Source organism: Cajanus cajan, chromosome 10, assembly GCF_000230855.2.
Source record: "Cajanus cajan strain Asha chromosome 10, NIPB_CcT2T_4, whole genome shotgun sequence".
Classification (NCBI taxonomy): Eukaryota; Viridiplantae; Streptophyta; class Magnoliopsida; order Fabales; family Fabaceae; genus Cajanus; species Cajanus cajan.
Genome location: NC_138526.1, coordinates 31,636,027 through 31,660,359, shown reverse-complemented (window position 1 = coordinate 31,660,359; position 24,333 = coordinate 31,636,027). Strand labels below are relative to the sequence as shown.

Below are 24,333 nucleotides of genomic sequence, written 5' to 3'. Positions count from 1 at the left end.
TCCTCAAGAGAATACGAATATCCTCAATGGTTCCACAATGTTTATGACGGTGACTATGGTCCTCCTTCTCTAAGGGGAGCACTTTAGTAACTTCCAAGCAGTCTGATTCACAAATAATATGCTTCCAACCCTTTTCCCAACATCTAGAAAGACCAATCTTAATAGCAAGCAGCTCAGCTAGAATGTGGTCTCCCTTCCCAGTTATTTTAGAAAACCCATAAAGCCATCTTCCAGCGCAGTCCCGAACCACCCCACCAATACTCATCCTACCATTAGATACATTAAAGCTGCCATCCACGTTCAGTTTCAAAAACTGATTCTTAGGAGGGGTCCAGGGAGAGTGATTAAACTCATGTTGCAGCATTTTATTCAAGTAAGGGAGCTCCGCAAGTGAATTATAAATGCCACGAATAACATTATTGATGTTCCATTCATCCTTTCCAGCAGCAAATATGCTGTTATTTCTCCACTTCCAAGCCCACCAGAGAACCGTGATAATTTTAGGTGAGTCTTTAGAATTCATGACATTTCTGAACCAACTAATAATATTATCGGGTGATAGAAGAGGTCCACTACTGATACCCATCCTTAACCAGATTTCTCTAGCATGCGGGCAGTCTCTTAACACATGGAGGATGGTCTCGGAAGACCCAGAGCAACGCGGGCAGGTATCAGAAGTTGAAAGATGACAGTCTTTCCTCTTACTATTGGTTGGTAGGGCATTATTAAGAATTTGCCAGCAGAACAGCCTCAACTTTTCTGAAACTGGTAGCTTCCAAATCTTATTCCAGATAAGATGATGATACTGACTAGTATCACCTTACAACCATCTATAAGCCGAAGATGAGGAGAAAATACCTGTTATATTATTCTCCCAAATGAACGTGTCAGTTCCAAATGTGATGCACGAAATCTTAGTGTTCAAAATTATCTCTTTGATATTTGACGGGAAGAGGAGGGAATCTTCCTTTACCTGCATGTTCATCTTTTGTGTTTTTTATTTATTGTATACATTGATTGAAAAAATCAAAATAGTAAAATTGTATATATTGATTAAAAAAATCAAAATAAGAAAAATCCGAAGATTTATGTTCCATTTAGAATTGTTATTATAAGATATATTTTAAAATAAATTATCATCTAAAAATATATATTAGATATTAAAAACATATTTATATCATAAATAAATTAAACTGGACTTTTATAAAATTTAACATATTTATTTTTATATTTTTAATAGTGTTATCAAGATGGAATTTAAAATAAAATTTATAAAATTTAACATTGTAAATTATTCAATAATATGTGATCTGATAACTCAAAAATTAAGTTATAGAATGATAATTATATTTATTTATATATTCTAACACATCTTACATACAAGATAAATTCATAAGTTTGTTGAAAGATAAATTTATATTCTAGTCACGATTTTGAAATTATATAAAGAAAAAAAAAATCGTGTACCTCATGTTAAAGGAAGTATATATAAAATTTTTAATAAAATATAAGTTTATTAAGATAATATACATAATACTTAAAAAAAATTAATTTTAATAAAAAAAATTGTCTTGTAGATTGCGACGGTTTATAGTAAATCGTCGCAATGCTGAAAATTTTGCGACGGTTTATGACTAACTGTCGCAATGTTAAAAAAAATTTGCGACGGTTTATGATTAACTGTCGCAATCTTAAACAAATTTTGCGACAGTTTATGATAAACCATCGCAATGTTCAATAAATTTTGCGACGGTTTACGCTAAACTGTCTCAATATTGTACAATTTTGCGATGGTTTATGATAAACCATCGCAATGTTCTACAAATTTTGCGACGGTTTACAATAAACCTTCGCAATGTTGAACAATTTTGCGATGGTTTTGAAAAATTATCGTATAAAGGGTCGCAATATCAAAGCGACGACGGTTTCTAGATAACCGTCGTAATTTGTCCGTTGCAATTTATCATTTTCCTTGTAGTGTATTTTTTTGAGTTGTTTACAAAAATGTACATTGTTACCTATGTGGTTCATTCGTTTGTTGTTTTCCGGTTGATTCCATTGTTTAAGTGTATTTAGTGTTTTTGCATGCTTAGTAGATTTCATTTGGAGTTTTGTTTGTTTACATGGTTATATGTGATTTAGTTTTTTTATTTGTGAATCTCATAGGTGAATTTGGTGATTTAGTTTTCTTATTTGTGAATCTCATAGGTGAATTTGGTGATATAGTTTTGTTGAATTTGTTTATGTTTAACTTATTTATGTTTTTGTGAAATGCATCACTTAATTTATGAATTATTTTTTGTTGTTTTACTTTCTGATTAATAGTTTTCAGTTGCTGAATTGCATTTTTTTAGGAACATGGCTGAATTTGCATCTTCAGAAAGTAGCAGGGTTACATTATCACCAAATAGAAAGATGAGAAACTATTTTTGTGGAGTTCCTTGTAAGGTTCAAATGTCAAGCACTTCTAAGAACTTTGGTAGAAAATTTTTTGGTTGTGGAAATTATGATGGATATAACAAGCATTGCAAGTTTTTCTTGTGGTGCAACCTAGTTGATGAAGTTTATGAGAATGAAAATTTTCTTTCAGTAGTTGCAGCTAAAATGAGTGAGATCGAAGAATTGAAGGGGATAGTTGATAAATTGAATTGAGACACTGAAATAGAGTCTTTGAAGGACATAGTTGATGAAATGAATAGTAAATTAAGTGTTCTTAGTAGTAAGGTTGAAATGATTAATGAAGATTTGATGGCAGCGTGTAATACTATTGATTCTCACGTTGTAGATTATAGGAAAATGAAGTTTGTGATATTGGCATTCATTGTATTTACTGTAGCCAAAGTGATGTATTTTTGATGTTGTTAAATTTAATTTATAAGGTGATTGATTAATGAATTATTGTTTTTTTGCAAGTTTATTTTTTCTTTTTTTTATAAATTTATGTAAGTTTAGGGTTAAATTTATTTAATTTTGACAATAAATAAGAGATTTGAATGAATTTGTTACATAATATTATTTTTGTTCCACTAAGTTGTCTGTCATATGTAAATAAAATATTTTTGTAAGTTTTTTTGATAAATGTATAAACTAGGCAAACTATAAATGAATTTATGCTAACAAAAACATAAGTGAAATTACAAAACATTTTATAAAATAAATAGTTTAATGTTTTTTTTGGTTTTTAAATTGTAATGTAGATTTGTAGATAATTTTTTTTAAATCTTCTATAACAAATGAAAAGTTTAAATTTTATTGTACATTTGTACATGTCGCATAGTAATAATTACAAAAATATTATTTTTTAACACAATGGCCCATGAAAATTGTAACATGATATATGTTATGTGACATTTGACAATTTACTCATTATTAGTATATATATAAAAGCCTAAACATATTTTAAAAAACATCAGCAACCAATTATCATATAAATTAAAAAATAATAGTCTAAAAAAATCAAGTTGATTTAAATTACGCAATAAGTTAAGTAGATTTTATAAGTCGTGTGAAATTGTGATGATTGTTAATTGGGATACTGATAAAAAAACAAGAATGTCATCATACAAAAGCACTTAAATGAAGTCAACAGTTATAAAACAAGCATAAAATGAGAAGGCCAAGTCAGGCTTTGTTAACATGGAGGATTAGGAAGTTCAAGTTTTGAACTTTTTCAATCCTAAGTCGTATGCATGTGTTGTATCGTTGGCCTTTAATAAGCAGCCCCCATTCCTTCCCAACATAAAACTCCCTTTTGTTTCGCTGTGTTGATGGTTTTTTAATGTCAGCTTGAACCATCTCTCCATCTTTGTTGATTAAGACACAAAATTTGTATTTGTCTATGCCCCAAACATCAAAGTATTTGACCGAAAAATACTAGAAATAATAATGAAAGACAATTATTTACATCATTATGTATATTAATTTTTGAAATAAAATATTTTGTTAATTTAAAAACAATGATGTAATTCCATACCAAAGGTTTTCTTCTAGTTGCTACATATTTTGTTATAGTGTGAAACCAAGGAACAGAATGTCTTGGCATATGATCTGTTGGAAAAGGCAATTGTAGAAGTTGTTCTTCAGGTGGTGGTGAATCAGCCTCTGTTAAATCTACAATCTCATTGTCAGGGTGGAGAAGTGGGACATTAATCTTGCTGAGAAAATTAAAAGTGAAGATTAATAAATAAATAAATAAATAAATAACAAATTAAAGTTAATGAAATATAGGTTTGCAATTATATGTACCTTTTAGAACTATGGCCAATTTCGTTTTTAATTTTAAGATAGGATATTTCCTCTTCAGCAGCAGTAAAGATACGCAAGTTAAATTCGTTTGACCCCTTGTACCAAAACTCAGCAATATGTTTGTTTTTTATACCATAAAAATCTATCATGTCATTTACCCCTTTGTTAAACATACCAACAGTTTTACATAAATTTTTCAGATAAACCTTGAACGAGTTTCCTTGTGGGTCTATAATGAGACACTCGCCTGGTTCTATTTTACAAATCCAGTACTTGTAAAATTTTGCATTTAAATAGATGCGACCCTAAACAAAAACAAAACAAAAATATGGAAGAACATAAGTTATGAATAACATGAAATTTTGTTATTTAATTTTATTTAACATAAAATAAGTTAACCTTATTTGGGTAGACGTCAGATCGGAAGTGTGTTGGTGGGTTTTCCTCATGAGCGTCATTAAAATAGTCCATTATATGTCTTCAATAGGAAGAAAGACAAGTAAATTGAAGGGTTCAATTCCACAATCGAATATAAACCATAAACCATAGACATAAAAATAGATAATGCAAAAATAATATATGCAATGTATGAAATGATGATTAAGGATACATGCAATGAAGAACAATGCTTTTTTATTTTGTATTACAGAATACAGACGAAGAACAGTCAAATGGACGAATTTAACATGTAAAGTTTTGGTTTTTATATTAAGTGAAGTATGATAAACGTTAAGCCCTAAAAGAAAGAATTTTTTGCCTAAACAACGATAATGAAGATGATGAAGTTAACTAACCAACAATTTTGAAGTTTTTGAGATGACTGTGGCAAGAAGATGATTCTTCGGAGAAGATGAAAGTGGGTTGTTGTGTTGTATTTGTTTAGGGTTGAGAGAATGATGAAATGATAGCACTTTATGTGTCTATTGCCCAGTTTCTGCATCGTTGGAATTGGAGAAAATTAAAGTGACTGATTGTTGCCCCGTTTTAGTCCAAGACGATTTTGTTTGAAACGTTAAGACTTGCGGTTGTGGCCAATTAATGATTGTACATTGTGAAAATCAAAACCACAAACTGTGTACCTTCCCGTATAATAAGGTGTTTGGTATTCCCAAAAGCATATCCTGTGGTTAATATTTTTTATATTAATTATTATAATTAAAAAATAGGATTTAATATTTTGATTAATATAATCAAAGTTTAGCAATGTTCATTTATGCATGAAAATATTTATTAATTATGAACCAGTAACAAAGTTTGGAATAATAACAGTTAAGAAATTGAATGTTGAAATTTTTTGTTATCAGTAACAATTACATAATACAAGAAGCCAATGAGGATGAATCAAGAGACCTGGAACTTATAATTTCACCAGCACCACAACCTAATGACGAACCGGAGAATAACCTGCCCATATATCCACCATGGTATTTGACTCTAACAAAGGCAGCAGCTACAGGGAAACAACCATTAGTGAGTTAATAAATTACTTAAAAAAAATTTATTAATGAACTTTGAATATTTTGACTAAATAATTAATATAAGTAACATATGATTAATATAATATACTTTACTAATTATTATTTAATTGTTTCTTGGCAAAATTTTATTGTTAAATACGTCGTTGCTTGGAACATAAATGATTATGCATATTGTTTTTTATTTGATGTCAATCAAAAAAACAATATGAATCATATATAAGCAGAAGATCGTCCCGCCATGCTAAGGAGTGTTATTTGAGTTCTGCATGGATGCAATTTATGAAGGGTGGAAAATTCAAAGAGGGTGATGTCCTCAAGTTGAAAAAAGCTTTTCACTCGGAATATCTACTGATAAACGTTTTGAAAATGTAGTTGTTGTTGTTGTGGGGTATCGATTAAGATATTTTTTTTGTTAAACATCCGTAACTTTTATAATTAATTTTGATGAAATTTACTCTGATTTGCATTCTTTTAATTCCAATTACGATAAATAAAAATATATATTATTTTTGTAACCTAATTAACAAATTACCTTAATTTTATTTAATATATTAAAAAATATGTCAAATGTGATTATTTTTTTAGTTATTAATTAAATGTTCCATTCTTGATATTTTTAAAAATATTTATTTATAGACTTTTGAAATGATTATGGTCTTGTTTTGAAAAACAAAAATTATACATCTTTCTAATTGTATTCCGAAACCCTATCAAATTATTTTTTGTTAATAATAAATAATTATATAATGAAATTTTTAATACTAATTAATTATATCATGTCATTATTAATTACTACATACATCTGAAATCATCATTGCTTATTGGAATGATGTAATTGCAGGCATACATAAATAAATTTTATATCCCTCATGAAATGTGTACGTGCTTCGTAAATGAAAATACAAGTTATGTGTTGTCAGTTGTATATTAATATTATTCTTTTTTCATATTTAATATCCACTTGTGTAAAGAATTTAACTCTGAAATACAAACCGTTCACAAGGAAAATGACTCCTCATATTTAAAGTTATTAAACGACACTTCATTTTACCATTTTCGGTTTTCACACCTTAATGACTTATTTAAAGTGACCTACAATACCCAAATTTCACATTCCATAACTGACCATCATATATGTTCATTTTCAAAATGTTAGTATGTAGATTGAGGGAAAGTTAAATTCCATAACACCATTGCCTTCGTTTTGGGTTTTATTCAACATTCAGTTCATCCTTATCTCTTTCATATATGAAATTTATAATTGTTATTTATGGAAGAAAAAAAAACCCCTTCATCCACCAAAATCATCTTCAAGGAATTTGTTTGCAATGGATTCTTAAACTCTGCAGTTTCTAGAATGTTATTATATGAACTCTTATCTTTTAGTCAATTCTTCTCGCTCTAATGTCCTTTAGTAATGAAAACCTCTGAGTCATGTCCTTTAAAAAGAAGATGAAAGTAAAAACAACAAAACTTTTAATAATTTCAATAATAATTTTTTTTGGTGAAATTATTAAAAGTTTTCTTCCTTTTACTTTCATCTTCTTTTTAAAGGACATGAATCAAAGGTTTACATTACTAAAGGACATTAGACCGGGAAGAATTGACTGAAACATAAGAGTTCATATAATAACATTGTTATGTCTGCCAGAGTTTAAGAATCCATTGCAAACAAATTCGTTGAAGATGATTTTGGTGGTTCAAGAGGTTTTTTTTTTCATAAATAACAATTATAAATTTAATTTTTGGATACTTTAGTTTTTATTTTTACTTCTGTCTCAAACCCTAAACCAAAAAAAAATATGATTAATGAAGATATTAAAAATATGATTAATGAAGATATTATTAAAAGTTTTATCCTTTTTTCTTTTATCTTCTTTTTAAAGGATATGACCCAAAGGTTTACATTACTAATGAACATTGTTGCGGGGATAATTGACTACAACATAAGAGTTCATATAATAACATTGCCGACCTTTAAAGGATATGACCCAAAGGTTTACATTATCTATTTTTCATTTATAATTTGTAATCATATTGTTACTTTTTTTCCATCAAATTAGTACATTAATTTTACGCAAATTATACACACAATATTTTCTTATTAAACAAGTCAATTTGCACATGCACAGTCAGATCAAATATGAATAATTTTCTCCATCTAAAGTCATAAGTATTAAAATTATGGCTCGGTATCATTTTCAAAATAAGTGTATCACATCATTTTTTCCCAATACATCAAATTTAAATATGTTAAAGTTTCAGACTTCACTAATAATTTTGCATTTCAAACTGACAACGTTGTCTCAACGCCCTTTATAGTCAACCAAAGACCATTTTTGCGTGTAAAATTTAGCATCTGCACCTGGGAAATCATCATTTTCTACCCTGATTTTTTACCTACAAAAAATGCATAACGTGAGAAGCATTAAAAAAATTATTATTTTAATGTACAACACCGTCAACAAACAAACTTACTTGGTTCAGTGCCACCATTCATAACATTTTGAAGTAAGTCAGACCAACCAGATGCACCAGCCATGTTCATCAAACGAAAATTTTACAAGATGATCAATTTTTTAATCTTAATATATTAATAAAATATTATGGATAATTTATGTATATACATTACGGAAACAAAATTAACTAACCTCATTTATTGGCAAGTATTGTGGATATTGAAAGTTTAACATCTGCTGTTGCTGGATATGATTATAAAAAGGATGTTGCACAGGAGGAAACTGATTATAAGTATGGACCAAATCATTTCTTTCAAATGATGTCGGGGATAAAACATCTCTTTTGTGAGATTCTTCACCTTCCTTCATTAACCAAAAAAAATAAATTATATTTTGATCCTCAACGAACTCAACAAAAACAAAAGTTACTCACAAATTGGACCTGTATTTTTTGAGTTGAAGACTCCATCTTTACATCTGATGGAAATCTAATCCCCAAGGATCCCTTTGGAATAGGTAAGACCAAGAAGGGTGAAGGTTGATCCAAGGAGGCTCACCCATGAAGACCATTGGGCCTTTAAATAGGTCCATGGTTAGGAGGCTAGAGGAGGCTTCTAGAGAGGAGATGCTTCTTAGACCTATGCTCAATATGAGTATTGAGTATGATTCCTCTTTTTAGTCTCATAGACTCTACTATACATACATTGTATAGTTTGATTTCTTGTACCTTGTATATAGTAGATACTTGTATAGGTGTATTTTTGCCTTTGTATTTGTGAGGCACTTTATTTCCTTTTATTAGCTATTGTATATTGTTTCTAGGGTAGGTTACTTGGACACTTTGACTCCATTTAACCTAATCTAGAAATACACTATTTTCTTAGTTTTCTAGTAGTAGGATTGAGAGTGGCATTAGCAAGCTAGAGAGTGTAACTAGCAAGCTAGAGAGTGTTACTAGCAATTGGGCCTAGAGATGGGCCTAGGCAAAATTTTACATATTAGACTCATTTTACTCCTAATTTTTCATAGATTTGATTTAGGTAGGTTTCATTCACATTGGATGAACCTAACTAAACCAAATCAACATTTTTTCAAAACTGGTTGGAGTAAAATAAAGTCCATGAGCAGCCCAACTTGATTTGTGTTCACATTGCTTGTTCACACTCAAGCTTAGAAGCTTGAAGCACAAGCTTCTCCTTAGCTTGCTTACCAAGCAAGCTAAGTGAGTAGCTTGCTCTCCAAGCCTCTAGACCATGGATGGTTAGCTAGACTTTACCATGGTTCCTAGTGAACCATGGTTAAGCCTAGCTTGCTCTCCAAGCTTCCTACTCCTATATTTTCATTTTTCCTTCATTGTAAAACACTTTTGGATGTATAGAGATTTCATTTCTGAAATATTGTTCAGATTTCTCTCTTCTAAAAGTCCCTAAACCTCCTTTGATATTCATCCAATTCTCTTATCCCTTCACTAGAAGAGTGTGGTGAGAATTGAAGTGGCTTATCTCTTCATCAAGGAGTGGCGCCTCTTGGGAGTGTTCTCCACCAAACCGTGGTGGTTCTAAGGTCTCCTCCTCCATTGGAGACCTTAGCAAAGCTTAGGAAGAATCAAGGAGCCAAAGATCTAGGGAGGAACTTGAAGAGGATTTACATCAATCCGGATTCTCCAACAAGTTTTCCATCAACATCTTTCACTAAATTACAAGAACTTGCTTTTCCTTTTTCTTTTACATTTTTATCACAAATCTTCCTACCAACTGTATGTACTTTTAAATTTGTTGCTTTCAATTTCTGAAATTAAATATGATAATACAAATCAATGATTATAATCAAATGCAAAGTTAATATTTTAAGACATACATATATCAAAATAAAATTCACTTACAATGTTCTCCTCCTTCAAATTCGGTTTTGAAACCCTTTGTTTCTTATATTTCAATTTTGATATACTTAAATCATCATCCATTCGTTTATTCTGTACATTCCATTAAAAGCACAAATTTCATGAATTAATCACAAAATACAAATAATGAGACTATTAAAACTTTTTTCAGATATACAATCAAAATAAATACCTTCACTAGAGCACTACTGCCATCTTCTTTGTTAGTATCATCATTAGAGCATATAAAATTTTCCTGCAATTAACAAAATAAATTACTTATATAAACTGATGTGTCAAATAAATAAATTAATTACCTAAAATGATATTTCAAAATAAATAACTTACACTTTCATCAACATCATCATCCAATTCTGTATTATCCTCACTCGAACTAAAGTCATAATCCATGGAAAGGAGGACAAGACATGTTGAAGCTACATGACCAATTAAATTACAATTAGAACATTTCCTACTCTTTTTCTTCACATTTTTCTTTGATGGGGCACCTTTTGTCTTAACAACAAGGGGGTCACAATAATCATTACTAGCATCATATCCATTGTGCTGCAAACTAACTTCTTTTTATAACTTATCAGTAAGCTTCAAAATTTCATTCCTTATGAAATTAAAACTTTCACAAATCTTTGAAGCAAGGTGACCAAGTCTATTAAAACATGCACTTAAAACCCCAAAGCGTGCAGTAAAAATCATATCATTAGAATTATCCCCTGTCTCATACGACATATAAACTGAATTTTTTGCATCCTTCAACCATCGATTGCATATTAAACCTGGAGGAAACACATGAACATGTTGATATCGCATAACACATATAATATGACTACAAGGAATGCCACAAGACTCAAACATCATACAATCACATTCATATTTGCACTCATCTTTGTCAAAAACAACATTGCGTAAAGATTGACGATGCTTATAATTGTCAACTGTGAAGGTAACCTTATCACCATTGTCATTTGTATCAACAACATTCAAAGATTCAGCAGTAACAATCTCAACCATTACCAATTTAAACACATCACTGGTATAAATTTTTTAAGCTTCTTTTTCAATTAAGGGCAAAGACGTGGATAAAACAGGTTCTGTATAAAAAGAATTGAAATCAGACAACTCATTATACCTATAATCTCTTAAAGAATGCTCAAAATGGTACAACAACTCAACTATAGTATTTTTTTCTCTTCAAATAAGACTTTATGCATGAATTTATTCCTTCACATAAAGAAGTAGTCCTTATACCGCCAAAAAATTTGTCACATAAATAAGCAGTAGCCCACATAAATCATTTTTGGTAAGTTTGTTGAACCCAATTATTGTCTTGTAGTTCATGTCTTTCTACTAACTCATTCCATAATCTTTCAAACTTTTCTGGGCTATAATTACCGTACATTACTCTCTTGAAATCCTTCCAAAAATTATTATTCTTAACATTCTGACAGACATTTTTTTGCAAATGCCATGAACAAAGCCTATGTGTTGCTTCTGGAAATACATGCTTAATTGCCTCTCTCATTGCACCATCTCCATCAGTCACTACAGCTTTTGGTTGCTTATTTGACATTGCATTCAAAAAGGATTCCAACACCCACCTATATGCCTCGATACTTTCATCAAAAACAATAGCACAACCAAATATAACAGTTTGAGCATGGTGGTTTTTACCAGAAAAAATCACCAATGGCTTATTATACTTATTCTTCTTATGTGTACTATCAAAAGCAAGTACATCACCAAAACATTGAAAATCACTTCTGCTCGTACCATCAGCCCAAAATAGGTGTTTCAACTGACTCTTAGATGATATCATGTACCTTAAAAAAATAATGGATCATTATCTGCCTTGCCTTGAAGATAACTTAAAGCAGCAACTACATCTCCATCTTTGATCTTAAAACGCTTACTACGCTCAATATGATTGAACAAATCTTTTTTGTTAAAGTTAAGGCCCATATGCCCACCTGCTTGGTCCAACATAAAACCCATTATATGGCATGTCCTAACACCTTGGGCATGTAATGAATCAACCTAAACTTTGTCTGCAAAAGTCAAACCACGGTACGTACGGATTAATTGCACAAAATTTGAACCACATAGATTATGATTATGACCTTCCTCAAATGAAACAATCTTAAATTTAGAGGTTTTTGGATCCAAACGCACACGTAACTATGCTTTGCAATCTGCACGAGATAGTGTTCTATGTTCTTTTTTCCTATCATCTCTCATCAAATGCTTTTTGTCTCTTAATCCAGCTTTGTTGCATAAATATTGTCGCATCACAATATTGCGCTTAACATCATAACCTACCTCATCTTTTCTGATCCCAAAACCATGACACTTAGCATAAGTGAAATAAAATTTATAAGCAGCATTTTCACTTGCAAACTCCAATCCAAAAATATCATTTGCCGTCAGATCAAGATAACTTTTGTATACATCTTCATTACCTTCAGCTTCTAAATAAACCTCTTCATCAATTTGATTATCTATATTAATTAATTTTTCAATCTCACTATGGTTACAATCAATAAAACCATTTTCATTCAAATTACACATTTCTTTAAACTCATCCATCTGTATAACAATGATAACATAAAAAAAAACACACAATGTTATAAATGTTCTTGTTATTCAGTCAAAACAAATAAAACCTTTTCAAAAAATTAACATGCATTTCATAATTTCTAACAAACTTCAAAATAAATCTCCTTTCGAAGAGTAACCTCATACAAATGAAGAATAAAAAACAACAAAAAATTAGAGGTGCTTGCAATAACATGCGACAAAGAGAAGAGGAAAAATGAAAATGAAAAGGGTAGGAACGGAGGGTACACGGGAAACTTATCGTCTTTGATCGAGCTTTTGGTAGGGAGAGTAGGTTTTGGACCACCGGAGACCAGAGAATGGGAGGTCATCGAAAACAAAAAACAACAAAAAATCAGAGGTGCTTGCATCAAGATGCAACAGAGAGAAGAGGAAAAATGAAAATGAAAAGGGAAGGAATGGAGGGTACACGGGAAACTTACCGTCTTTGATGGAGCTTTTGGTAGGGAGAAAACAGACCCAAAGATGCGCGAGAGAGAAGATTGAAAACAATCGCGAGAGAGAAGCCACAGAGATGCGCGAGAGAGAAGATTCAAAACAATCGCGAGAGAGAAGCCACAGAGATGCGTGAGAGACAAGAATGAAAATGAAAAGGCAGGGAGGGAAATAAGGAATATAAAACATATTTAAATATACCGGGGACTATTATTTAAAAAGATATAATTAATGAGGGTTAAATAGAAAATATTAAAACAATGTTAAAAAATACAAGTTCTGACAAAATACCCACATGTCATCTTTTATGTAGTCCTAGTCACAGAGGGTTTTGGTGCCCCCTAAAATAAACTTGCACCAAAGGAAATGCCTAAAAAATGTTCATAATAGTTTCCCCATATGCATGTGTATATATAGGTACAATATATCCATGTCCTGACTTAATCAATAGATTGTAGTTCTTATGATTATCAATTGAAAATGACAACATATAAGTGGTTGTTCATTGACAGTTGTTTTTTGCTGTTACCATCTATGTTGTATGGTCTCTCATCTAATGTCTTGAAAATTAATTAATAGATCCAAGCTTTGTATACAATGTATCTTTTGCAACAAGCAGCATGCTTATCTGCAGATGGAAGGCAGCTCTTAATGTTGTATGGTCTCTCATCTAATGTCTTGAAAATTAATTAATAGATCCAAGCTTTGTATACAATGTATCTTTTGCAACAAGCAGCATGCTTATCTGCAGATGGAAGGCAGCTCTTAGAGTCATTGAAAACAGCTTTAGACAAGGGAAAGCTTGAAGATGCAGTTACGTATGGGACAAAGGTATTTATCTTTAGAGCCCTTTGTTGGGAAATTCTATGAAGATCTGACAATTTCCTTCAACAGAAAATGCCTTTTGTATTATCATATGATGATTACAATAATTTTTTGGTGACAGGCTCTTGTCAGGCTTGTAGTAGTTTGTGGCCTCTATCATCGGATGACATTGTATCATACTAGGGACTTCAACCAGGTCTTTTTTGTTGTCATTCCATTTTGGATTTGAGACAACATTTTGCATTAGAAACCAAAGAAGCATATATAACCAAAATATACAGTCAAACAAATAACATTCAATCGACTGTACTGTTTCAAGTTTTTTGCTTGTTTTGTCTATAGTTAAATGCACTGCTTCGATTATATTTAAATACTCTATTATTTTGCTTTGCAAATTCAATTCCATTTCATTGAGTTGTTTAAACACAGGCTAAAATTTATCAACAAAAAACTCTGGATATTAATGAGAGAGAACTCGGTCTGGATCATCCAGATACTATGAAGAGTTATGGGGACCTTGCAGTTTTCTACTATTGACTTCAATACATAGCTAACTCTGAAGTATGTTTTGTTATTCTACAATACAGCGATGATGTATAAGTGTACATGAATTTTTTGTAATTAAAATTTTCCTTGGTCTTTTTAGTTGATATGACTTAATGATACTTTTATTGATTGATAATAATAATTTATTAGATGAGATAAAAAGGATTACATTGAAAGGAGAGGGATGTGCTATCCTTCTCGTGGTCTACGTGATAGGTGCCAAAAAAAATTTAACGGAAAAAATAGAGAAATGTATATTATCATGTATCCTCAGGTTTGATCAAAGAATTCAGGTCCTGTGTATAGAGGTGTAAGGTGTTTCCAACACGAAAATAGGAAGATGAACAAACTTTCGAGAGGCCCAGTCTTTCCTATGGTCCTGGTTCCAAAATTCCATCCCCTACCATGATTTCCTATACTAAAATTCTCTCTCCATATAACCAACTCTCACATGTGGTCTCTCCTTTAGTACTGCCAGATTGGCACTTAGTTAGGCTATTTCTCTATCCTAGACATATCAGGTGCATCACTCTTCCTCCCTCTACTTACATAATACATATGTCATAGTCACTACCTAATTGGATCATCTAGCTTGTTTTTCTTAGAAGAATAAGATTAATGGTAATCAGTAGCAAATAGTGAATATGGATTTAGATTTTATAAAATGTTAATTACTTCATAATGCTCTCTCTCTCTCTCTCTCTCTCTCTCTCTCTCTCTCTCTCTCTCTCTCTTATTTGTAGGAACAAGCTAATGACCATTTTATGTTATTTATTTTTATCATTAAAGGTTTTTCAAGATATTAATTAAAATTATTAGATATTTTTTTATTAAAATTATTTTTAAAATTATCATGAGAATTATTAATATTATTTTCTTATTTAATATATTAATAAATCATAAATAATTTTGCCTCAGTTCTCATTATCTCATCTATATAGTACGACATAGTGACATATGCTTTAAAATCACATGTATTAATAATATTTAAAATTGACTACGTTTTATTCCCAACTCCATTTTAAGATAAAATGTGGACAACTGGTTTTTTGATTCAAAATTAGTTTTAAAAATTGATTATAGTTGAAAACTTGCGTAGAACTAAATTAAGTATATGCTAATTTGGAGAAAACTTTTCAGTAGACACTTACATAGTTGTTGTATCTATTTTTTTTCTGTAATTCTATTGCTGTAACTATTTTTTTTTGTATTTAGTTGTTGAATTTGTTGTTTTTGTTATTTTCTGTTAATACTTACGGTATTTTTACATTGCATTACATCCTTATATTACATATTGGTATTACATATATGTAGGTATATATGTTAAGTTGAATTTGTTGGATGTTACTATGAGCTAAAAAAAATTTAGGAATATTTTTGTCATTTGGAAAAAGTAGTTTGGATTGTCCTGAAATTTTGCGGAGAGATAGAGAATATTGTTTACTTTGATAGGGTCTAGGCTATTTCTAACTTCGTTAAGTTTTACAAATTTTATTTCTCAATTTTCAGGCTTATGATGATCTCTTGAAAGCATTTTCAGAACGTAATAAGGTATGGAACGTAATAATGTATAACTTGCTAGCTATAACTAGTAAAAGAAAAGAACCATAGAAAACTTCAGTAACTATTTTTCTTATGCTTACTTGTGCTCTATTATTTCCCATTTTCCTTTTGTCTCTTCAGTTTGGGAATCTACCTTATGGCTTCAGAGCCAACATGGCTTGTTCCTTCTGTTATAGTGCAGTCACCTGCAGTTTTCCCCTCCCTTCCCGTGGAGGTTGAAAGTTAGGGGAGGAAATGGAGGTGGCCTAGGAATGGATGGGGAGTTTGATTTGATTCCTTTTGCTAATGAGTTTTCATTTATTGCATCTATGCCTAGCAAGAGAGTAGAAGAAATACAAATTCGTGATAGAAGAGCATTCCTTCTCCACACCTTATTTGTTGATGTTGCCATTTTCAAAGCTATTAGGGCTATTAAACATGTTATGGGAGAGTCAGGTTTCGGCTGCTCAATTGCAAAAAATGACATTCTTTACACTGAAAGAGTAGGTGACTTGAGTATCAAAGTCATGAAAGATGCTTTTGTTGCTAGTTGTAAGGTCGATTCTAAAATTGATGGAGTTGAAGCTACTGGAATAAATCAAAAGGATCTAATAGAGCAAAATTTATCGAAAGGAATTACCGCTGATGAGAGTATTACAACCTATGTATGATAAATTTTATGCATAAAAAGACTGGTTAAAGTTGTGCTTTAGAGCTGTTTCTTTGCTCTCATATAGCTGATGAACACTCCACATTCAGAATGCAGGATATTACCACTTTTGGTGTTGTTAATGTAAGATATTGCGGTTATGGTGTTGATGTGAAAGTTACGGGTGGAGAAAATGAAAATGTCAACTCTTCATCTTATTAAAGTATTGAATTGTTTGATCAGCCAGATGGTGGTGCCAATCTATGATGTACTGATACGATACGCGTATCTGATACGACACGTATCCGATACGACGATACGATTATTTTAAAATATATATGATACAATACTTGTAAGATACGTGTCATCATATGTATCGATGTTCATATAATATAATAATTGTGTACTTGTAATTTTGATCAAAAGTCATAAATATTAAATATATAATTGCTATTTTGCAAATCCAAATTTAAAACATACTTATTGTACATTACTAAAAATAAATCAATTATAAATCATTTCATCATAAATTACTTTTTGTTATTTACAAATAGAAATAATATTACCAATTTCATTCCTTTCTTAAAATTATCTTTATAGAAGATAATTTTCATTTGTAGTTCATCAAGGACCAATATTTCTATGTTTCTATATAAAACATGTTTATATATCTTATTTAGCTGTAATGAATATTTCATAATTTTTCAAAAATTTGAATACTTTATCGACACGTATCACCAATAAGTATCGGCGATGTATCTAAGAGTATCGGAATTAAATAAAATTTTTATAATATTTTTAAAGGATAGGATACTTCATTGATACGTATCGGTCAGTTAACCAAGAGTATCGTATCGGATACATATCAGATACGAATACGTGAAGTAAATTGAAGTATCCACCATAGGCTGGCTGAAGCCTTAATGTAAGTCCAGCCTGGAGAGGTTGTGCTTAGAATATACTGCCAAACAACGAGGGGACCGTCAAGTATCTCAAGTCAAAACTAAGGATCACTGACGAGTATCCTCCATAGGCCGGCTAAAGCCTTAAATATCAGTCCAACCTAGAGAGGCTGAGCTCAGAATATACTCCCTCTTCAACGAGTAACAAATAAAATCACGTTATCACAAAATAAGTAGAAAGAGCACGGTGTCTCTACATCAAGCCGAATGCCTAGGTGGTACAATTTATCATCCTTGTCACCCAACAGAGCACGCTAATCAACACTTACTCCAAAGGATGGGGATACAGGTAAACCTTTCTACTTGAAGAAGCACCCATTGTCAAAGCAAAAGAGAAGACTCAAATTTTTACCTTACTATCATGAGAAAAAAAACTAGAAGAAACGACATAGAGCATCTACATGAAGATAAAAGATCAGGTGGTACAGTTTTCCATCCTTGTTACCCAATGGAGTACGTAACCCAACACTCAGCTACTCTAAAAGAGTGGGGATATAGGCAAACCCATCTATCCAAAGGGAATAACGTGGAAGCAACTACACAAAGAGACAAAGAGAAGACCCTTACAAAATGTCTATGTCTTACTTGCCTTTGGAAAAGCAACACATAGCTATCCAAAAGGGCAAGTAAAGAAGGGCATCTGTAGACACATAATTTTGTTTGGGGGCACATAAACGAAGAAATTGACTTTTAGCATGAAGAGTGAGTGCCTGAAAGCTTGAAAACAACACCAAAACAGGCCAAAGGCTCAAAAGCACAAAGCCCAGAATTAGTAACCCTAGGTTAGAATGTAGCATTCTGACCCAGTTTGTTGTGAGTTAATTCTGATCTCAAAATGGCCCGTTCTAGATTCAAAAATTGCCTTTAATAAACTCATCCAGAACGGGACATTCCGATCATCAAAATGGGCCATTCTAATGTGAATTAAAGTTATAAATAGGGACTCCGCGAACAATGTTAGGGAGAGGTTTTTTGGCTTATTGAGGTCAAAAATTAAATCTCAGAAAGTCCTTCTAGAGTCTAAACACTTCTTTTCTTCTCTCTTTGCATTTCTTGAGATTTTTGAGGTGTATTATAGTGTGAAAGGAGGCCAAAAAGCGTCTCAAGTATTCCATATTTGAATAATAGTTTATAAAAGCTTGCTTAAGAGGTATTCCCACCAATCTTCTTTATTTTCTACCTCGTATATTGTACATATTGTTGTAACCAAAAGCAAAAAGCATGTAGATATTTTAGGGTAAACCATGTAAATTTAAATTCAAGCATGTAAGTAATCATCAATAAAAGGAACTTAATATTTAAACCATTATTCTCTATCATGCTAGTTTCATTATAGGGTTCTGATTTAGGGCGTTATAGGGTGCTTATCACCTTCCCTATATGTAAACAACCCCCGAATCCAATTCTGGTTGTAAAGGCCATTTTTGTTATTTTTAAGAAATCTTTTCCTTTTTTCGATGTTTTGGGTAAAAAATCGATGGAGACTCCTTCGAACTCATTTTCAAAATCATTAGTTAGGGATTAGTATGGTTTCTGGGTATTCTCTAATTAATAAGATTTTCAATTGGAAGTCTAAACCATCTGGGAGTAAGATCAAACATTTTTGACTTCCATTAGTTATCTAGGGAAGACGCACCCAATGTGGAAGCTGGTGAACCTTCTCAACCTGAAGCTGAACCATAAGCTGAAACTAAAAAGCCTAAACCTCTCTCAACATTTGAACTTGCAATGTTAGCCAAATTGCATGACATGAGGGAAGCACAAAGGTGAGACTATCAATAGCTCGAGCAATGCTTTGAGTCTATTTCTGAGCACCTAGATGCAATGAACATCCCTTATCCAGATGAATAGCTCATTGAAACTCTCACTAGGCACTGCATTACGTTTTTGTTTAAGAATTGAACAATCTGAATTATGGTTTATAATTTGTTTTTAATTTGGTCTTATGTTGAACGATTTACATTTAAGTTTTTAATGGCTAATGTTTGTTATATCTTTTATATAGATGTTTGTTTTGTGTTATATATATCACTTATTTCTCCAGCTTTACTTTGTTTTTTTTGTTTAGTTAAGCCAAATAGGGGGAGAAAAATGATGTTATATACTTTGTGTTTATGATGATATATTATATGTTCTATATATATATATATATATATATATATATATTCTATTTTGTGATGAGAAAATTGATGATATAAACATGGAGAAAGTTGATGATATTTGATCTTTATGTTTATTGGGTTAAATTGGATTACACAAGTTTTAAAATTTTGAAATGGGAATCTACATAATGTTCTGTATTGGAAGTATTTGTTAGCTTTGCAGGTTCAAGAAACACACAAACTTTAATATCATGATGCAACTAGTGTTTAGCTCATCAAAACCAAAAAAATGGATATTGTTGAGTTTATTGAAGATTGTTGAGTTAATTATTGAGTCAATTACTAAAGCCGCTCATGAAGATCTTTATGAAGATTGGAGAAGTTTTAGTTTTAATGATGTTAGCATTAGATTTGTATAGATTTATTTAGTTTGCTTCATTCATTTTTGTATTTGATGGCCTATGTTGAAAAGGATTACAAAAAAAATGTTAAATAATAGAGGTTATTTTGTGGAGGTTTTAAAAACCTCCAGAAGTTATTAAATTAGGTGAAAATACTGCAATTTTTTTATTTAATTTACGGAGGTTTATAACCTCTTCTAACTAAATAATATTTTCCCGCTTAAATCCCATTTTTCTCTAAAATAAAATATTTTTCCGCTTCAACTACCGCGCGCCTCCCTTTTATCAAAAAATCACATTCGACATTTGAGTGACATCCGCTTCAAAGGGAAAGACAGCTGCTCTATGAACAACCTTAGTTGCTGGTCCTGTTCTTGCTGCTAACAAAGGCCAACAAAGGCCTTCTACCGCAGCCGAGCCCATTCGCTTCATCATTAACAAGGACGAGCGTGTTGCCGCGATTATCGACATCGCTCTCAAGTTCTATGCGCGCAAGGGAAGGCTTCCCCTCCTCTGAAACCATTCCTCCGCTCTCAGATCGTACTTTTCCCAAACACCTCTCCCACTTTATTTATTTATTTTTTATTTTTTGCTTTATTATCATTTCTGAAACTACTTCTATGTCGTTCTTGCAGCTTAGAGTAAATCTCTTAGGGAAGGTTCTCTTTCATCCGTCTTTCCTAGGTATGCATCTCCATGTACTAAAAGTAAGGGTGGTTACCATATAATTGATACTTTGATAATTCCCTGACTTGTATTTCTGTCTCACTTTCCCTGATTGCGCATATGTCTTTATTGTTGGAAGCCATTCTTCAAGAAAGATAATTGAAAGGGTTTGCAACTCAAATTCCATATTTGGGATACCTCAAATTAATGGAACTCATTTTGTTTAAGAAATTTAATGTATTACCCTAGAACATACAGAGTGCGTAAACTGATAAAGGCAAAATAAAGGAAGAATAAAGGAAGCTGCCCACAAATTTAACGTTGCTAATTTGCACCCAATATTGAAATGGAATAGACTTGTTTTAGTGTACTTACTGTTCTGTTACCCAATTAAAATAATACCATTTTCCCGTTTCAAATTTGAAGAGTTTTTTCATTGGTGTGGAAGGAAGGGGGAAAGTTGCTGGTACACATCATTTGTTCTCTCTTGTACTTTGACTTACCATTTAATTTTGTGTAGCTAGCGATACTGACAAGTGGACTATTTGATGTACTGTCAGCATTGCTTAAGCAACAAGGTCTGGGTGTCAAAGGAATGACAAAAAGTACCCCTGTAAATGAGGAAATTCCACCTTTGCTAGAAGGAGGTGGGAAGATAGAGGTGGGATTATTTGTAATTTACTATATAAACTTTCCTACTTTCCTTAATTTGATCAAATTTACAGCTATGAACATGTAATATTCTTTAATAATTTTAGGTGTGGAGAATTAATGAAAATGCCAAAATTGCGTTGCCAAAGGAGGAAATTGGTAAGTTTTTTAGTGGAGATTGTTATATTGTATTGTACACATACCACTCTGGTGAGAGGAAAGAAGACTACTTCTTGTGTTGTTGGTTTGGCAAAGACAGCAACGAGGTAATTTACGTCCTTCTAATTTTAGATCTAGGTATCTTGTGAACATTGTAATTTCTATTTGACATTCACTTTTCAGTGCCAACTCTGTTGGGACTGAGCTAGAGTTTCCAATTATAGGCAAACATTGTTTTTTAATGACATACTGTTGGTTCAAATTTTTGGTTGTGATTGACATTCTGGATATATGATAAATCTTCATGGAGATAGAACTTCAAACTATCTTAGCTTTATTTATTGGTGGCACTCTTAATTTTTAGATACATGATGAGGTCAAACTATACTCTATTATTTAGCATTTCTAGAATAGTATGAGAGTACCTGCCATATTATCAAGCAATCTAAACCTGTACAATTGATTTCATAATATATATTCTTTACATAATTTATTTTATCTAATTTCCTTATTGGATATTTTTTGGAATCTGAAACCTTAGACAAATAACCATTAACTTTGTTCAACGAGTGGGTAATGGAATAACTTATTAATCAGCCACGTGAGTGGTTAGTAATTACTAAACTGAAAATACTTTTTACAAAGGATTCCTTTTCAGCAATTCCCCCCTGCAATATTAGTAGTAGGATTTCACCTGAAAATATAACTTATCAAAAACCATTATGCACAATTCCACAAATTATTGCATCAGTAACTAGTATTTATATCATAATTATTCATTCATCAGTACTTTTAATTCAAACTGCTTCGACACTTTGTAGAATTGAACAAGTTTGTTTTTGAATACTTTTTACCTTGGGTTAAATTTCCTTTTCAAGAGGACCAGGCAATAGCTACTCGGTTGACCAATACAATGTCTACCTCATTAAAGGGTAAACCTCTACAGGTATCATAATACAATGTCAAGTTGAGGATGTTGCTTGGAAAATGTGTATTATTTACAGTAGTTTCTTGCAGGGTCGCATATTTGAAGGCAAAGAGCCACCACAGTTTGTTGCTCTTTTCCAACAAATGGTGGTCCTTAAGGTATGATGAGAAAAACTACATGTTGTTTAAAATAATATATTGCATAAGTTAGCAAAGGAAACTATTTCAACTAATATACTTGTTTTAGGGGGGATTGAGCTCTAGATACAAGAAACTAATAGAGGACAAAGGTGTATCAGATGAGACATACACAGCGGAATCTATTGCACTTATTCGAATTTCTGGAACTTCTATTCATAACAATAAATCAGTACAAGTTGATGCAGTATGTCTCCATGAATGTATTCATTTTTTTTCCAAAAGAAGTATGTTGGTAGTGCTTATATTTTTTTCTGCTCCTTCATAAGTATGTTATTCTTATTCAGGTGCCATCATCATTGAATTCTACCGAGTGTTTTGTCCTGCAATCTGGCTCTACAATTTTCACTTGGCATGGAAATCAGTGTTCCTTTGAGCAGCAACAGCTTGCAGCAAAGGTTGCTGAATTTTTAAGGGTAAGATATATTGTCCCATGTTGTGGAAAAACTGAAAAAACTCTTCAAATTTGAAGAGTTTTTTTCCTCTTGCTCTTGGTTGCGCTGCATGCATCTTATTCCGTTTGGGTTTCTTATTTCAACATTTCATTTTTCAATTCTAATTTCACTGCATCTGTGTTTTCACGTCATCATTGGTTTTCGATGGAGGTCATTTTTTTTTATTTATACCGCATTTTTAAATTTTAATTCAACAAAATTTGCAGATTTTGATTCATCGATTTTTTGCACCTTTTTGTTTTAGCTTTAACCGTATGTCTGCCTCTGCGTTTTTTAACAAAAGATGGCCACCATGAATTATTTACCTATCTACGTAAATCCACTTTTAGTTATAATTTTGTAACATGTAACTAATTTTTTGAAAATCTTTATTATAAACTTGATTCTTTTATTTTTAAAATTAAGTAATTTCAATCAATTCTGTTAAATAATATAAATAACTAAGACTTTGTTGATATATATATATATATATATATATATATATATATATATATATATATATATATATATATATATATATTACCTATTAATTTGTTGCGTGCTATGCTATGACAGTTATCTGATCTTGCAACTTAAGCCATAATATAGTCATGGGTGTTTGAAATTTTCATTATCATATAATATTTGTGATATCTATTTTTCTTGACTGAGTGTTTTTTCTTTTCTTATTTCAGCCAAATGATGCTTCAAGTATTTCTAATACACCTTTGGATGCAAGAGGATCATCTGGTGCTAGCAACCCTTAGTTTGCATATATTGTATTTTGGATTTAAAGTTTAGTATGAGGCTAATTTAACAATGTTATGAATTTTATGTTGTACTTGGATTTATAATAGAAGTTTGAATTATAAATCTTTGAACTATATGTTGTGTTTTTGGTTATTAGTAATGGAATTTCTTCATCCATTTTATGTGTATTTTTTTTCATTAAGTTTCTTATAAATATCAAAAGTGAAAATGAGAAATTATAATACATGTAGATTATGCAATTAAAATGGGTATAAAAATTATTATACACTGGAAAATAGGGAGGATTAGAAACTCCATAAAAATATATTGATTAATGATTGTAATAGATAATTTACTTTAAAAACTCCACTAAATAATATTATTGTTATTCCAC

General features: G+C 31.3%; 1 protein-coding gene, 1 long non-coding RNA gene and 1 pseudogene across 8 annotated transcripts; 1 reads left to right on the top strand and 2 right to left on the bottom strand.

Moving 5' to 3' along the window:
• Nucleotides 1-7,387: 7,387 nt before the first annotated feature.
• On the bottom strand, nt 7,388-9,687 carry LOC114915197 (uncharacterized). Its single transcript, XR_014430261.1, has 3 exons — nt 8,625-9,687; nt 8,202-8,545; nt 7,388-8,123 (listed from the first exon to the last, which is right to left on the bottom strand). It is a non-coding gene; the product is annotated as an uncharacterized LOC114915197 (long non-coding RNA).
• Nucleotides 9,688-11,370: 1,683 nt separating this feature from the next.
• Nucleotides 11,371-11,895, bottom strand: LOC145952432 (protein FAR1-RELATED SEQUENCE 5 pseudogene; annotated as a pseudogene).
• An 8,539-nt stretch (nt 11,896-20,434) lies between these two features.
• Nucleotides 20,435-24,073, top strand: LOC109790310 (villin-3). 7 transcript variants are annotated; one of them, XM_083065306.1, is made up of 10 exons: nt 20,435-20,694; nt 20,790-20,861; nt 21,247-21,286; nt 21,381-21,481; nt 21,579-21,737; nt 22,517-22,576; nt 22,648-22,716; nt 22,805-22,958; nt 23,043-23,171; nt 23,885-24,073. In XM_083065306.1, exons 2-9 carry the CDS (start codon nt 20,841-20,843, stop codon nt 23,129-23,131), a joined length of 693 nt encoding a protein of 230 aa, XP_082921432.1. In that variant the 5' UTR covers nt 20,435-20,694; nt 20,790-20,840; the 3' UTR covers nt 23,132-23,171; nt 23,885-24,073. The 7 variants fall into 7 exon arrangements, with proteins under 7 accessions (XP_082921432.1, XP_082921427.1, XP_082921426.1 ...); XM_083065300.1 differs by having other exon boundaries at nt 20,442-20,694; nt 22,805-22,942; XM_083065302.1 differs by having other exon boundaries at nt 20,443-20,694; nt 20,790-20,838; nt 22,805-22,942.
• Nucleotides 24,074-24,333: the final 260 nt, after the last annotated feature.

Bases quoted from the DNA above. Each gene is read 5' to 3' on its own strand.
- LOC109790310 (XM_083065300.1), top strand. From the start codon at position 20,841: ATGCATCTCCATGTACTAAAA. The intron at 20,862-21,246 runs GTAAGGGTGGTT...TCAAATTTGAAG, and splicing joins TGCATCTCCATGTACTAAAA to AGTTTTTTCATTGGTGTGGA. The intron at 22,577-22,647 runs GTATCATAATAC...AGTTTCTTGCAG, and splicing joins TAAAGGGTAAACCTCTACAG to GGTCGCATATTTGAAGGCAA.